The 14,738-nt window shown below is 48.0% G+C and overlaps 1 protein-coding gene across 6 annotated transcripts in view; it reads right to left on the bottom strand.

Moving 5' to 3' along the window:
* GPAT2 (glycerol-3-phosphate acyltransferase 2, mitochondrial) overlaps window positions 1-14,738 on the bottom strand; it is a 129,770-nt gene that overhangs the window by 35,407 nt on the left and 79,625 nt on the right. For all 6 annotated transcript variants that reach the window (XM_077262933.1, XM_077262938.1, XM_077262935.1 and 3 more), the window contains 3 exons: window positions 1,650-1,911; window positions 1,058-1,191; window positions 676-753 (listed from right to left, as the gene is read on the bottom strand). In XM_077262933.1, coding sequence (XP_077119048.1) covers window positions 676-753; window positions 1,058-1,191; window positions 1,650-1,911 — 474 coding nt within the window. The remainder of the gene's footprint in view (window positions 1-675; window positions 754-1,057; window positions 1,192-1,649; window positions 1,912-14,738) is intronic.

Here is a 14,738-nt window from a genome sequence, read left to right as displayed (position 1 = left end):
AATGATAAAATGTACCAATTTTATTAAATATACTGATAAAGGTTAAAATACAGTGAAAGAAACGACAGGGGCACTATATTCCCTGTCACACATGGAACAAACAAACAGTGACAGAAATACTAGAAAATCAGACCATAATATCCTGAAAAAATACTCAGATAGCCCCATGATTCTGAATATTAGCATAAAGTCATAATAGAAAATATATAGTCTATATCAACAATAAATGTCTAATGTTATTGCGGATGCAAGTGTTCATAGGTGGATAGACTGGCTCACAGTGACAGCTCTATGTGCACAGATATCTATGATGACAGTGATCACACTAAGCTAGCACATGCAGTCAAAATAAAATCATGTCAGTAGATCTTACAATCAATTACCTGTGGCCATGATGGAAGGGCTATATGGTCTGTAACCACACCTCGACGCGCGTTTTGCCTCCTCTGCAATTTTGTCAGGAGGCTTACTTTCACTGGGCTTGAACTCAAGCTTTCTATTCTGTAAGCCGGGAGCTTAACCACTCACCCATTGGATTATATATAGTGTGGGCTATGTCTATGAGTGTCAACAGCTGTGTCGTCGTGTCCCCTCCTCCGTGGAGAAGGCGGCGCTCTGAGCGCACTTCACCTGGTCACAGGATTTGTAAATCAGCCTCCCTTCTCATAAACCCACCTCATACATAGAGAGAAGACCGCAGTGAACCAGCTTGTCCAGGATATCTTGGCACAGAAGATTCACGTTCTGACATGGCTGATAAACAACGACAACAATGATAAAATTAATGTATAATATAAAATGTATTACTAAACAAAAAAATATAAAAAAAAAAAATGCAATGTAATCAGTGCAATGTATATGGTACGGGAGAGGAATGTGAAGAATACACAGATGTAGCGGCAGCCCTGAATATAAAGGCTACATGCAGCTCTAAGTAATGTTTTCTTATTGGTCTAATGAATGGATAGCAGGAAGTTAAGAATCGTTTGGCGTGTACAGCTCTTATGCAGAATTGTGCATTTGCGTGTTGCATACTATACTACAGTATGTGTAGTACCGGCTGTAGTAAAATATTTTTGGGCAGCAAGGAGCAGAGGCACAGCATCATTTCAATCATCTCATCCTGGGTAAATAGAATCTCCACCAAACACAGGCTGGGAAGCTGAGTCAGAAGCGCGTGGATGGCACAAGCTGCAAGACATAGGAAAACAATCAGTAGAAATAGGTGGTGTCAGGTGCAAAAAGGATCAGCACACAGAACGTTCAGCTGGATTCTTAAAGGGGTTGCTGGCAGTCGGACCCCCACTGATCTGATGATCTATCCTAGGGATGGATCATCAATATCTTATCTACAGTATGTAGTATTTCTTCTATTTAGGTTATGGGGTACGTTATGTTGCTGCATAGAGCGTCTCCATAATGCAGAAGGCATGACTGAATAGCTAGGCTACATTCACACACTGCATTTTTAACAACTGGACACCACTGCCCTAATCAATGGTGCAAGTCCCTTCACACTGGATACCAGCATTGGAAGTCAGTCATACACTTCCAGGAGGAATATCAGAGGTAAGGCACAATGCAAAGTTCCAGAACTGATGCTCCAGGCATGTTTTATTGGGAATGAAATGTCAGACATATATATGTACCTCCTATAGCTTCATGCAAGAAGACTGGCAGTAGGGAAGAGCTCTGTAGGGTTAGCTCTCTTATACTACCCGGTGACTCTCTGCAAAGCACATATACATCATCTGAAGGAGTGGAATACAAGGAAACAGAGCGACGGAGGATGGAAAGGCTGTGACGGAGAATATCCCATCTCTGACCAGAAAATCCAACATCAAACCCATGAAGAAGGATATCTTCTGTTATCGCGGGGAGTTCAGATAGAAGTCTTGTCAGGAAGACACCCTGGAATTAAAGAGTGGTTAAAATGCACATAATCAACTCATATATGAGGAGTTCAATCAAATGAGAAGTTGTTATACATATCCTGTCGACGACTGTATAAACATATAGTAAGTATTGTAGAGTGTCAATGGTCGCAGTCGATGGGAGGCATGTGTCACAGATGGCTTGTCTCTGTGATGTAACGAAGAGCATGAAAGCACTAAGAGGTTCATTTGTGGCATCTGGGTTGCAGGTAGATAGGAGACATGGGTGGGTCTGGGTAGCGGGTAGCTAGGAGAGATGGGCGGGTCCGGGTAGCTAGGAGAGATGGGCGGGTCCGGGTTGCGGGTAGCTAGGAGAGATGGGCGGGTCTGGCTACCCATATACCTCACTTCTGGGTGTGGTTACAGCCTATATAATGGAGGCTGTTGTTTGGCACGGGGTCTGTGTGTTGGAAGGGAGATGGCCTTCTGTGTGCGGCTCCAGACCGAGCCTGAGTACTGAACATTACTCCAGCCTGTGTGCCCACAGGCTTGGCGCAGCACAGCCCTGCTATGGACATTTGTACTTTGTTTTGCCTGATCTAAAGGCTGTTTACGTTGTTTTTGCTTCTGGGTTTATGAAGCAATAAACTCACATGAACTTTTAAAGGAACATGCCTCCTGTTTTCCTCCCGTCACACCCGAGTACAACCCCTACAGTATACAGAGCCTAATCTGAACCTAATAACCGGTTGGGCCATCCTTAGCGGCAACAACTGCAATCAAGAATTTGTAATAACTGGCAACGAGTCTTTAAAACGCTCTGGAGGAATTTTGGGCCACTCATCTTTGCAGAATTGTTGTAATTCAGCCACATTGGACGGTTTCTGAGCATGAGCTGCCTCTTTAAGGTCATGCCACAATATCTCAAATGGATTAAGGTCAGGACTTTGGCTTAAGAAAAGCAAAATTAAGACTTTGGAGTGGCCTAGTCATTCAGATGTGTTTTGGATCATTGTCCTGCTGCATAAGCCAAGTGGACTTCAGTTTGAGGTCAAGAACAGATGGAAGGACATTATCTATAAATCCTTCAGGATTTATTAATACGCAGCAGAATTCATTGTTCCATTTACCACAACAAGTCTTCTAGATCCTGAAGCAGCAAAACAGTCCCAGACCATCACACTACCACCACCATATTTATCTGTTGGTAAGATGTTCCATTTTTGAAATGCTGTGTTACTTCTACGCTAGATGTAATGGGACATACATCTTCCAAAAAGACCAGCTTTTGTCCCGGCAGTCAAAAGAGAATTCTCCCAGAAGTCTTGGGGATGATCAAGATGTTTTCTGGCAAAAATGAGATGAGCCTTTATGTTCTTGTTGCTCAGCAGTGTTTTTTTTCTTGCAACTCTGCCATGCAGACCATTTTTGCCCAGTCTCTTATGGTGGAGTCATGAACCTTGACCTTAACTGAGCCAAGTGAGGCCTGCAGCTCTTTGGATGTTGTTGTGGGGTCTTTTGTGACCTATTGGATGAGTCGTTGCTGCGCTCTTCGGGTAATTTTGGTTGGCGAGCCACTCCTGGGAAGGTTCGCCACTGTTACATGTTTTCGCTATTTGTGGATAATGGCTCTCACTGTTGTTCGCTGGAGCCTCAAAGTTTTTTAATGGCTTTATAACCTTTTTTAGACTGATAGATCTCAATGACTTTGTTTCTCACTTGTTCCAGATTTTTTTTTGGATCGTGGAATGATGTATAGCTTTTGAGGATCTTTCAGTCTACTTCACTTTGTCAGGAAGGTCCTATTTAAGTGATTTCCTGATTGAGAACAGGTGTGGCAGTAAACAGGCCTGGGTGTGAATAGGGAATTTGAACTCAGCTTCCCAAAGATGTGATAAACCACAGTTAAATTTATGTTTTAAGGATGTGGGGCAATCACTTTTTCACAAAAGGCGCTGTAGATTTGGGCTTTTTTCCCTTAGACTATGTGCGCACATTGAGTATTTGCTTGCAGACATTTCTGCAAGGTTTCTGCATCTCTTGGCAAGAAAAAACACTGTGGGAAAAACACACTTTTGGTGCGTTTTTGTACGGCAATGAATGATTTTTTTTAGCTAAATATTTTTAAAAAAAGTTTTGGGATGTAATTTTTTGGTTCACCACCACCTTTTTCATGCTGATGCAGTAGCATCAGGATAATGGGATTAGGGCTTGGTGTCATTGACACCTATCTCTAGGCTTAGTAATCAAAATGTGTCAGCCAGACACCCTCATTACTAAAGCAATAAGTAAACACAAACACACACAGTCACCAGCCTAACTAGGAGCGTTAACCCCTTCAAGTCGCGGCCCTTTTTCGTTTTTGTGTTTTCGTTTTTCGCTCCCCTCCTTCCCAGAGCCATAACTTTTTTATTTTTCCGTCAATATGGCCATGTGAGGGCTTATTTTTTGCGGGACAAGTTGTACTTTTAAACGACATCATTGGTTTTACCATGTCATGTACTAGAAAACGGGGAAAAAATTCCAAGTGCGGTGAAATTGCAAAAAAAGTGCAATCCCACACTTGTTTTTTGTTTGGCTTTTTTGCTAGGTTCACTAAATGCTAAAACTAACCTGCCATTATGATTCTCTAGGTCATTACGAGTTCATAGACACCTAATATGTCTAGGTTATTTTTTATCCAAGTGGTGAAAAAAAATTCCAAACATTGCTTAAAAAAAAAAAAAAAAAAAAAAGTGCCATTTTCCGATACCCGTAGCGTCTCCAATTTTCGTGATCTGGGGTCGGGTGAGGGCTTATTTTTTGCGTGCCGAGCTGGCGTTTTTAATGATACCATTTCGGCGCAGATACGTTCTTTTGATCGCCCGTTATTGCATTTTAACGCAATGTCGCGGCGACCAAAAAAACGTAATTCTGGCGTTTCAGATTTTTTTCTCGCTACGCTGTTTAGCAATCAGGTTAATGCTTTTTTTTAATTGATAGATCGGGCGATTCTGAACGCGGCGATACCAAATATGTGTAGGTTTGTTTGTTTTTTTATTGTTTTATTTAGGATGGGGCGAAAGGGGGGTGATTTAAACTTTTATATTTTTAATATTTTTTTCACATTTTTAAAAACTTTTTTTTTTCACTTTTGCCATGCTTCAATAGCCTCCATGGGAGGCTAGAAGCAGGCACAGCCCGATCGGCTCTGCTACATAACAGCGATCATCAGATCGCTGCTATGCAGCAGAAATGCAGGTGTGCTGTGAGCGCCGACCACAGGGGGGCGCTCACAGCAGGCCGGCATCAGTAACCATAGAGGTCTCAAGGACCTCTATGGTTACCTTCCTGATGCATCGCCGACCCCTGATCATGTGACGGGGGTCGGCAATGACGTCATTTCCGGCCGCCCGGCCGGATGCGGTAGTTAAATGCCGCTGTCTGCATTTGACAGCGGCATTTAACAGGTTAATAGCGGCGGGTGAATAGCGATTTCACCCGCCGCTATTGCGCGCACATGTCAGCTGTACAAAACAGCTGACATGTCGCGACTTTGATGTGCGCTCACCGCCGGAGCGCACATCAAAGCAGGGGACCCGACATGCGCAGTACATGTACGGCGCATGTCGCGAAAGGGTTAACAGAATGAACGTACATAGGCTGTAACCAGGCAGCAACTGTTAATTTTAAAGTAAAAAAATGAGAAAAGAAATTGCGTGGGCTCCTGCATCATTTTAGTAACCAGCGGAGGGAAGGCTGATGGCTGTTAATATTCTGGGAAGGAGCCAATAGCCATAAAGGTTCCCAGGCTATTAATATCAGGTCTCAGCAGTTTGCTTAAGACTTTACTGGCTAGCTTACAGGGGGACTCCTGAAAAAAATTGACATAGGGTTCCTAAATAAAATCTAACCAGCAAAGGCTGGGCAGACAGCTGCGGTCTGATATTAATAGACTAGGAAGGGGTCATGGATATTGGCCCATCCCAGACAAAAAACATCAGCTCTCAGCCGCACCAGAAAAGGCGCATCTATAAGATGCGCCAAATCTGGTACTTATCCTCGCACTTCCCATTTGCCCTGTAGCGGTGGCAAGTGGGGTTGATGTTACCTTTGTATTGTCAGGTGACATCAAGCCCACAGATTAGTAATGGAGAAGCATCTATAAGACACCTATCATTAGTAACCCCAGAGTGATATTGTATAAAAACACAGACCCAGAATACAGTCCTTTATTTGAAATAATGACAGACTCCTTTAATAATCTTAATTAAACCATACTCCCCAAATGCCTAATCCACTGACGCCAACGTCTCCTGCAACAAAAATAAAAAGGAGATTTTTGGTTACTCACCGTAAAATCTTTTTCTCAGAGCCAATCATTGGGGGACACAGGACCATGATGCTATGCTGCTTGCCACTAGGAGGACACTAAGTAAACACAAAGAGTTAACTCCTCCTCTGCTGTATACACCCCTTGACTGGCCAGTAACAACTCAGTTCGGTAGTAAAGCAGTAGGAGTATAAGAAGACCAAGACAAGTAAACTATGTAAAAAAACTGAGGAACAAACCACAACAACAATCAGCCATAGGCTAACAGGGTGGGTGCTGTGTCCCCCAATGATTGGCTTGGAGAAAAAGATTTTACGGTGAGTACACAAAAATCTCCTTTTCTCCTACACCTCATTGGGGGACACAGGACCATGGTACGTCCCAAAGCAGTCCCTGGGTGGGGAGCAATTGCACTGCTAAAACCCCATGTACCACTGGCTTACTGAGGTACCGCTGTCTGCAGAATGCGCCTGCCAAGGGCAGCGTCTGCCAAAGCCTGGGTATAAACGTGATGGTCCAGTCTGCATACCTTCACGAAGCACTAAGTTGCAGCTTTACAAAGCTGTTGTGTGGAAGCCTGGTGCCGAATGGCCCAAGAAGCACTGACCGACCGAGTCGAATGCGCCTTAATCCCTGCTGGGACAGGGGTGTTCCTGACGTGATAGGATTCCTGAATAGTGGAGCCAATCCACTTGGCTAGAGTGGCCTTTGAGGCGGGTAGACCTTTCCTATGTCCCTCCGGAAGCACGAACAGGACATCCGACTTAAGGAAGGGAGCCGTGCGAGATATGTACCGCCGAAGAGCTCTAACCACATCGAGAGTATGGAGAGCTATCTCGATACGATCGATTGGTGCCGGACAGAATGACAGCAACACAATGTCCTCATTTAGATGAAAGGAGGAGACGACTTTAGGTAGGAAAGAGGGAGAGATTCTCAATACTACCTTGTCTGGGTGAAAAATCAGGAAAGGGGGTCGGCAAGAGAGAGCCGCCAACTCAAACTCTCCTGATTGACGTAATCGCCACAAGAAAGACCACCTTCCAAGAAAAGAGGGTGAGAGAAATGTCCTGCAATGGTTCGAAAGGGGCATCCTGAAGAACTCTGAGAACCAAGTTAAGATCCCATGCAGCCAAAGGCATTCTATAGGGAGGGACCACCCGGGAGACTCCTTCGATGAACGTCTTAACCGGCAGTCTGGAAGCGATCTTTCGTTGGAATAGAACAGACAATACGGACACATGTCCCTTGAGCGAGCTTAGGGCAAGGCCTGACTAAGCCTGATTGGAGAAACTCCAGAATGGACAGAATGGAAAAAACAGAGGAGAACGTCCATGGGCATTGCACCACGAAAAGAAAATTTGCCAGGTGCGATGATAAATGCGCATGGATACGGGTTTCCTAGCGCGAATCATGGTAGAAGAAACCCCTGGAGAGAATCCGGCTTGGGCTAAAATCCAGGATTCAACGGCCGCGCTGTCAAAGACAGGGCCCTGGAGTACTGGTGGCAAATCGGGCCCTGTGAGAGAAGATCCGTGCGATCTGGAAGCCGCCAGGGGACGTCGGCGACCATTTGGACGAATTCCGCGTACCATGCTCGACGTGGCCAGTCCGGCGCGACAAGAATCACCGGTCTCCCCTCTGCCCTGATCTTCTTGATGACTCTCGGGAGCAGAGGAAGAGGCAGAAATATGTATGACAGCTGGCACAGATGCCACGACAGGACCAGAGCATCTGCCCCGATGGCGCAAGGATCGCGGGATCGAGCAATGAACTGGGGAACCTGGTTGTTGAGCCTCGAGGCCATGAGATCCACATCCGGCGTCCCCCAGCGAAGACAAATCTGCTGGAAGACTTCCGGATGGAGGGACCACTCGCCCGAGGCAAGACCTTGGCGACTGATGAAGTCCGCTTCACAGTTCTCCACACCCGGTATGTGGATCGCCGAGATGAGCGAGTGATTGGTCTCGGCCCAGTTCAGGATGTGGGAGACTTCGAGCATGGCTGCCCTGCTGCGGGTTCCCCCTTGCCGGTTGATATACGCCACGGCTGTGGCGTTGTCAGATTGGATTCTGATGGGATGGCCTGCGAGAAGGTGTTGAAAGTTGCATAAGGCAAGAGTGATCGCTCGAATCTCCAAGATATTGATTGGAAGACGCGACTCTCTTGTGGACCAACGACCTTGTGCCGTGTGGTGATTGAAAACTGCGCCCCAGCCCAAAAGGCTGGCATCGGTGGTCACCACTAACCAGCGCACTGGGAGAAAGGACTTCCCTTGGTTCAGGGAGGACTGCAGCATCCACCACCTGAGGGTCTGCCTGACCTGTGGGGGGCAGGCGGAAACGACGGTCGAGGGAAAACGGGCTCCTGTCCTAGGCTAACAGGAGTGCCTGTTGCAGGGGACGGAGATGGAACTGCGCAAACGGAACGGCTTCCATCGCCGCAACAATTATCCCAAGGATGCGCATTGCGAAGCGAATGGAGTGAGGGACTGGGCGGGAGAGCTTGCGCGCTCCCTGTTGTAAGGACCAGACCTTCTCTGGAGGGAGAATGACTAACCCGCAGGAAGAGTCCAAAATCATGCCCAGGAAGCAGATTTGCTGAGTCGGCACTGGAGATGATTTCTCGAAGTTGATTTTCCAACCCAGGCGAGAAAGAGAAACCACAGTGATACTTACAGACTCCTCGCAGGCAGAATGGGACGGACCCTTGATTAATAGGTCATCCAGATAGGGCAGAACTACCACTCCCCGAGGGTGAAGAATGGCCATGACGGCCGCCATGACCTTCATGAAGACTCTGGGGGCGGTGGCGAGTCCGAAGGGCAAGGCCACAAACTGGAAGTGTTCTTCTTGGACTGCGAAGCGCAGGAACTGATGATGAGAGGGAAAAATTGGAATATGTAGATAAGCATCCTTGATGTCTATGGATGCAAGGAACTCTCCTTTTTCCAGGGACGCGACAACGGAACGGAGCGAGTCCATCCTGAAGTGTCGGACCCGTACAAACTTGTTCAGCAGTTTGAGGTCCAGTATGGGCCATAGAGTCCCGTCCTTCTTTGGGACAACGAAAAGGTTGGAGTAAAACCCCTTGAACCTTTGGTCTCGAGGGACCGGAGCGATGACACCGTCCCTTTGAAGCGCCTGTATGGCCTGAAGATGTGACACCCTTGATTTGGGAGGACTGGAAGAAGCGCGGAGCGGGGATGGAAGAAAACTCGATTTTGTATCCAGAAGACATGAGCTCTCTGACCCACTCGTCGTCAATGACCGAGAGCCAATTTTAACGGAGCGAAAGAAGGCGTCCGCCTACTTTGTCGGTGTCCGCCGGACACGTCGACGAGTCATTGTGTAGAAGGTTTAAGGGATGCGGATGGCTTAGGGGCAGAAGGTCTCGGCCTGGGTTTCCAGGAACGGTTTGGTCTGTATGAGACCTGGCAATTTCTGTTTTCACGCCGTCACGAACCAGGGGAAGAGGAGGACCAACTGGAGTTGTTAGGAAAGAACCGGAATCAAAACTGCTGTTGATTCCGAAAAGGCCGGGCAGGTTTTTGCTGGGGAAGAAATTTACTTTTCCCTCCGGTAGCATCAGAAATGATTTGGTCTAGTTGCGCTGCGCAATTAGCCGCATCTATGGAAGCGTTAACTACTCCGGCCTGAGCTAACTGGTTAGCTAGTCTGGCCACCTCTGGGGGAAGATTACTATCATGGACGGTAGAGGTTAACACCTCTGCCCAGGCCACCATTGCCTTAGCCACCCAGGTAGCGGCAAAAGATGGAAGGAGAGCTGCTCCTGAGGCCTCAAAGACTGAGCGAGCCAGGTAGTCAATTTGATGGTCAGAAGGATTCTTGACTGTTGAACCATCGGACAGGGATAAGACTGTTTTGGATGCGAGTCGCGATACGGCAGGATCCACAGGAGAGAGAAGCAACTCCTTCACCAGATCCTTGGAGAAAGGATATTTAGCTTCCGTGGCTTTTTGAGCCGTAAAACGCTTCTCCAGGTGTTCCCTCTATTTTCGGATAATGTCCTGAAACTCAGGGTGATTAGCAAATATCTTTACGTACGGTAGTACGGTACACCCCCTGTGGTGAGTTCTGGCTTAAGGAGGACCCTCGGAAAGAGTCCAATGCCTTGACCAAGGACTTCATTGAACATGACAAGGACGCGGCCCACTCAGGAGGGTTAGGCTCGGCGGGGTCGGTGGAGACATTGGAGGTGGCGGAAGAAGGCAGCTGCGCACAGGCCAGGTCACAGTTCTGGCACAAAGGGGTATTGTGGGCACGTGGCAACGCAGAATTGCAAGTGGCACATGAAGTAAAAAACACAGTGTGCTTTTTATTGCCCCTTTTTGCCTTAGATTGAGACATAGTGTATGTCTATACTCCAATTAAACTGTGATAGCAGGGCTATGGGAGTAGAGAAGGGGGTTAAGCTTTTCCCTATGGAGTGGAGCAGCTTACCCACGGTCCTGTGCTGGTGTCCCCAAGGAGGCAGAGAGGGAAGGCAGCATTTTCGGCTGAATTTTCCCTGCAGAAGTAGAGTCCCAAGATGGCGCCCGAGATTTGCAGGGCACTTCTCGTTCAGAGAAGCGCCTGAGTAGTGGGCGGGGCTGCAACGGTGGGCGGGAATTTTAAGTTGCGGCCTAGTCCGGCAGTGGAAGCCGAGGACTAAATTTATGGAGCCGGCCGGCGGAACGCGCCGGCGGCCGCGACGCCGCGCCAGATGACCGCCACTGGCATCTATCCAACGGTATCTCTCCCCAGGAACCCGGACCGCCCCTTCCCACGCAGGCAGTGTGAGGAAGGGTAGTACTCACCAAGGAGGGTGCCTGCAGCTCAATCGATCCTCCCTATGCCGGGGGATGGAGAGTGTTTGCGTCTTCAGATGTGCCTGCCGCAGGGGACTTACGGCTGTGCCTGCTGCAGGGGACTTACGGCTACTGTGGGGTCTACGTGACGCCGAGGTGAGGGCTTAATTTGAATGAGCCCGGGAGATGCACATAAGAGATATACTCTATGTGCTCGCCCTCTTGCAGGGGGGAGATCGGAACCGTATAGGAACCGTCGCCCTGGTGTAGCTTAGGCGTGCCCCAGTCGTCGCAGGAGAGGTACGGGGAGGTATACTCGCCGTGCTCGCCTGTTGATGGTTCAGGAGAGAGTGGACCCTAGAGAGGAATCCGTCGCCCCCTTCACTCCGTTAATTAAAAAATAAAAATTTACAGAAAATAAAAATAAAACAAAAAAACGGTGGGGTCTGAAAACATACCCAAGTGCCTCCTACAGACACTAAGCAAGAACTGAGTCGTTACTGGCCAGTCAAGGGGTGTATACTGCAGAGGAGGAGTTAACTCTTTGTGTTTACTTAGTGTCCTCCTAGTGGCAAGCAGCATAACACCATGGTCCTGTGTCCCCCAATGAGGTGTAGGAGAAATAATAAACCACAATATTCCTCACCTGTCCACCGAGAAGATAATAATCCATAATGTCCCAAGACGATCCTGATCACTTTGAGAGCAGTCACTTCCGTGATGTGACTGCGCTCAAAGACAGACAGTGACACACTGACAGGAGGTAATTGCTCCCCCAGTGTATCACTGAGCTGCCGTGAGAGAGTTCACCGGAGTTCATCAGCTCCGGTGATCTCCCTTATGGCACCACTGCTGTGTGGGAAAGTTCTCATGCAGCAGTGCCGTAAGTAAGAGCATCGGAGCTGACGAACTCCGGTGAACTCTTTCACGGCACCTCAGTGATACACTGCGGGAGCAATTACCTCCTGTCAGTGTATCGCCGGCAGCCAGGTAGAGCAGTCACATCTCCCGATGTGACTGTTCTACACGTGAGATTGCCGTGGGACACTCTGGATTACGTGGACTTCGGCGGACAGGTGAGTATATGTTGGTTTATTATTTTACATTATTTCTAGGAGACAAGGGCACCTGGGGTTTGGTGTTAGGTGAGTATAATTTTTTGTTACTTTTATTTGAATATGTATGTAATTTTACTTTTTTTTTTTTTTTTTTTTACTGTGAGCACTGGTGCCGGCAGATGAGACTACGTCTCCCATCAATAGCACCTGCTATCACTGTTATCAGTGACAGCAGACATAGCCCGATGAGAGCAGTAGTCTCATCAGCCCACGCTTGCAGGGTCACGTTGACATCTGACAGCATGACCCCGCAGCACTCTGACCGACAGTCTGCGGTAGCGTTACAGCTGCAAGATCACACTGACATCTGACAGCATAATCCTGCAACGCTCTGAACGACAGTACCGGCCGTAACGTTACCGCGGGTGACAGTCACAGCTGCGATGTCACGCTGACATCTGACAGCATAATCCCGCAGCGCTCTAACCGATGGTCTTATGAGAGGTAGAGTTACCGCCGATAAGAACTACCGCGCCGATGTTTCCCACGCTGTCACACAGATGACAGCGTGGGAAACACCATAGAAAGCCAGTAAAATGCAAAAAAACTCAGCAAATCCACAGCAAATCTGCAAACATTTTTATACCTGTATTTTGCTGCGGATTTGACTGACTCAATTGAAGTCAATGGGTGCAGAAATGCTGCAGAAATGCAAAAAGAATGGACATGCTTCAGAAAAAGACTCACTGCAAATACTTAAGCAAGTTTACTGATGATGTGCACAACACTTCAGCATTGTCATTGAATTAGCTTGAATAAGGATTCCATAGCGTTTTTGGCCCATTTCCGCAAGGAAAAAATGCAGCAAAAATGATTCAAAAACGCACTGTGTGCACATAGCCTAAAAGGAAATGTGTTACCCACTGGCACTTTCAAGCTATTACTACGGGCATACAGGTAATAGAATGGTAAAAATAGTCTTATCTGTATGCCTCATAGCTGCTGTCTAGTTCTGGAGAAATAGAGTTTTAAAGGGAACCTGTCACCCCGTTTTTTCAGTATGAGATAAAAATACCGTTAAATAGGGCCTGAGCTGTGCTTTACAATAGTGTATTTTTTGTCCCCTGATTCCCCACCTATGCTGTTGAAATACCTTACAAAAGTCGCCGTTTTCGCCTGTCAATCACGCTGGTCTGGTCAAAAGGGAGTGGTGAAATGGTTGTTTCTCCCCCACCTCTTGCTTATCTTCCCGGCGTTGGCGTAGTGTTTTGCGCATGTGCAACAGGCGAATGCACTGCGCAATGGCAAAAAAAGTGCGTGATCTGTGTTATTCAGAGGTTTATCAGTGGGGGCGGCCATCTTCCTGAGGCCACGCGTGCGCAGATGGAGTGCTCTGCTTCTCGGGGCTTCAGGAAAATGGCTGCGGCATGCTGCGCGTGCGCAGATGGAGATCGCGGCGGCCATTTTCCTGAAGCCGAGATGCGAACAGACAAATAAGACATCTGGAGGAAGTGGGCTGCATGTGCTCTCTCACTTCCTGTGGATGTCTGATTTGTCTGAAGGAGGGGGCTGTGAGGTGGTCGCGGATTGGCCGCAGGGATCACGTGATGTAATATTGTCATGTGAGCGTCAGGAGAGTTTGTGACGAAACCACTGGAACAATGCTGTCACCGGAGGTGAGCACAGGTGTTATTATTTTACTTGGACGTAACCTAGTGATGGAGAAGGATTGTATGAGTAGTGGACGACCACTTTAATATGTGTCTTTTATTCTTTACATTCATCCTCCAAGGCTGACATCTGATTACATTCTGTTACCAGATCTGTGTAGTCTGTAAGCCAAACCTCCGCCTCCTCAATTTCCATGACACCGACTCCACCAAAATGGGCTCCGACTCCACAGCCCTGCCTGTTACTGCTAGTTTGAAGGCTTTACGGAATTGTCCATCACTTTAAAAACTTTTCTCAGGGTACTTCAGAAACAAAACAAAAAAAAACAGAGCAAAAAGATTTGTGCCCTTGTCCGGCATCTACTCTGGTCCTCCTTGGGAGCTGAACCATTGCTGACTTCTGCTGTCTGCATCCTTAGCCTGGCATCCTTGGCGCTTCTTGTACTAGGCCTCACGAGATGTCATGACATAACAGTGCCTGGTAAAGGTCAGAGGAGCCCGAGATGTCAAGCCGAGGAGGCAGGCACCCAGGAGGCCAGGCCGAGGAGGCAGGCACCCAGGAGGCCAGGCCGAGGAGGCAGGCACCCAGAAGGCCAGGCAGAGGAGGCAGGCACCCAAGGAGGCCAGGCTGAGGAGGCAGGCACCCAAGGAGGCCAGGCCGAGGAGGCAGGCACCCAGGAGGCCAGGCCGAGGAGGCAGGCACCCAGAAGGCCAGGCCGAGGAGGCAGGCACCCAGAAGGCCAGGCCGAGGAGGCAGGCACCCAGGCCGAGGAGGCAGGGACCGAGGAGGCAGGCACCCAGGAGGCCAGGCCGAGGAGGCAGACAGCAGACGTGAAGACTGCCCTGGTCTCACTGCCACGGAGGATCAGATCAGTTGCTGTACCAAGGCAGCGTGAACCATTTTGCTAAAGTCGATAAACCCCCCCAAAAAAGCTGACACTTACAGCTTTGTACAACAGTTGTGTTCTATAATTGCTTTTTTTTTTTTATAGAACAATTACATAAATCCAGTTA

This window comes from Ranitomeya variabilis, chromosome 5 (genome assembly GCF_051348905.1).
Source record: "Ranitomeya variabilis isolate aRanVar5 chromosome 5, aRanVar5.hap1, whole genome shotgun sequence".
Classification (NCBI taxonomy): Eukaryota; Metazoa; Chordata; class Amphibia; order Anura; family Dendrobatidae; genus Ranitomeya; species Ranitomeya variabilis.
The sequence above is the reverse complement of the archived record's forward strand: the minus strand, read 5'-3'. Positions and strand labels throughout refer to the sequence as shown.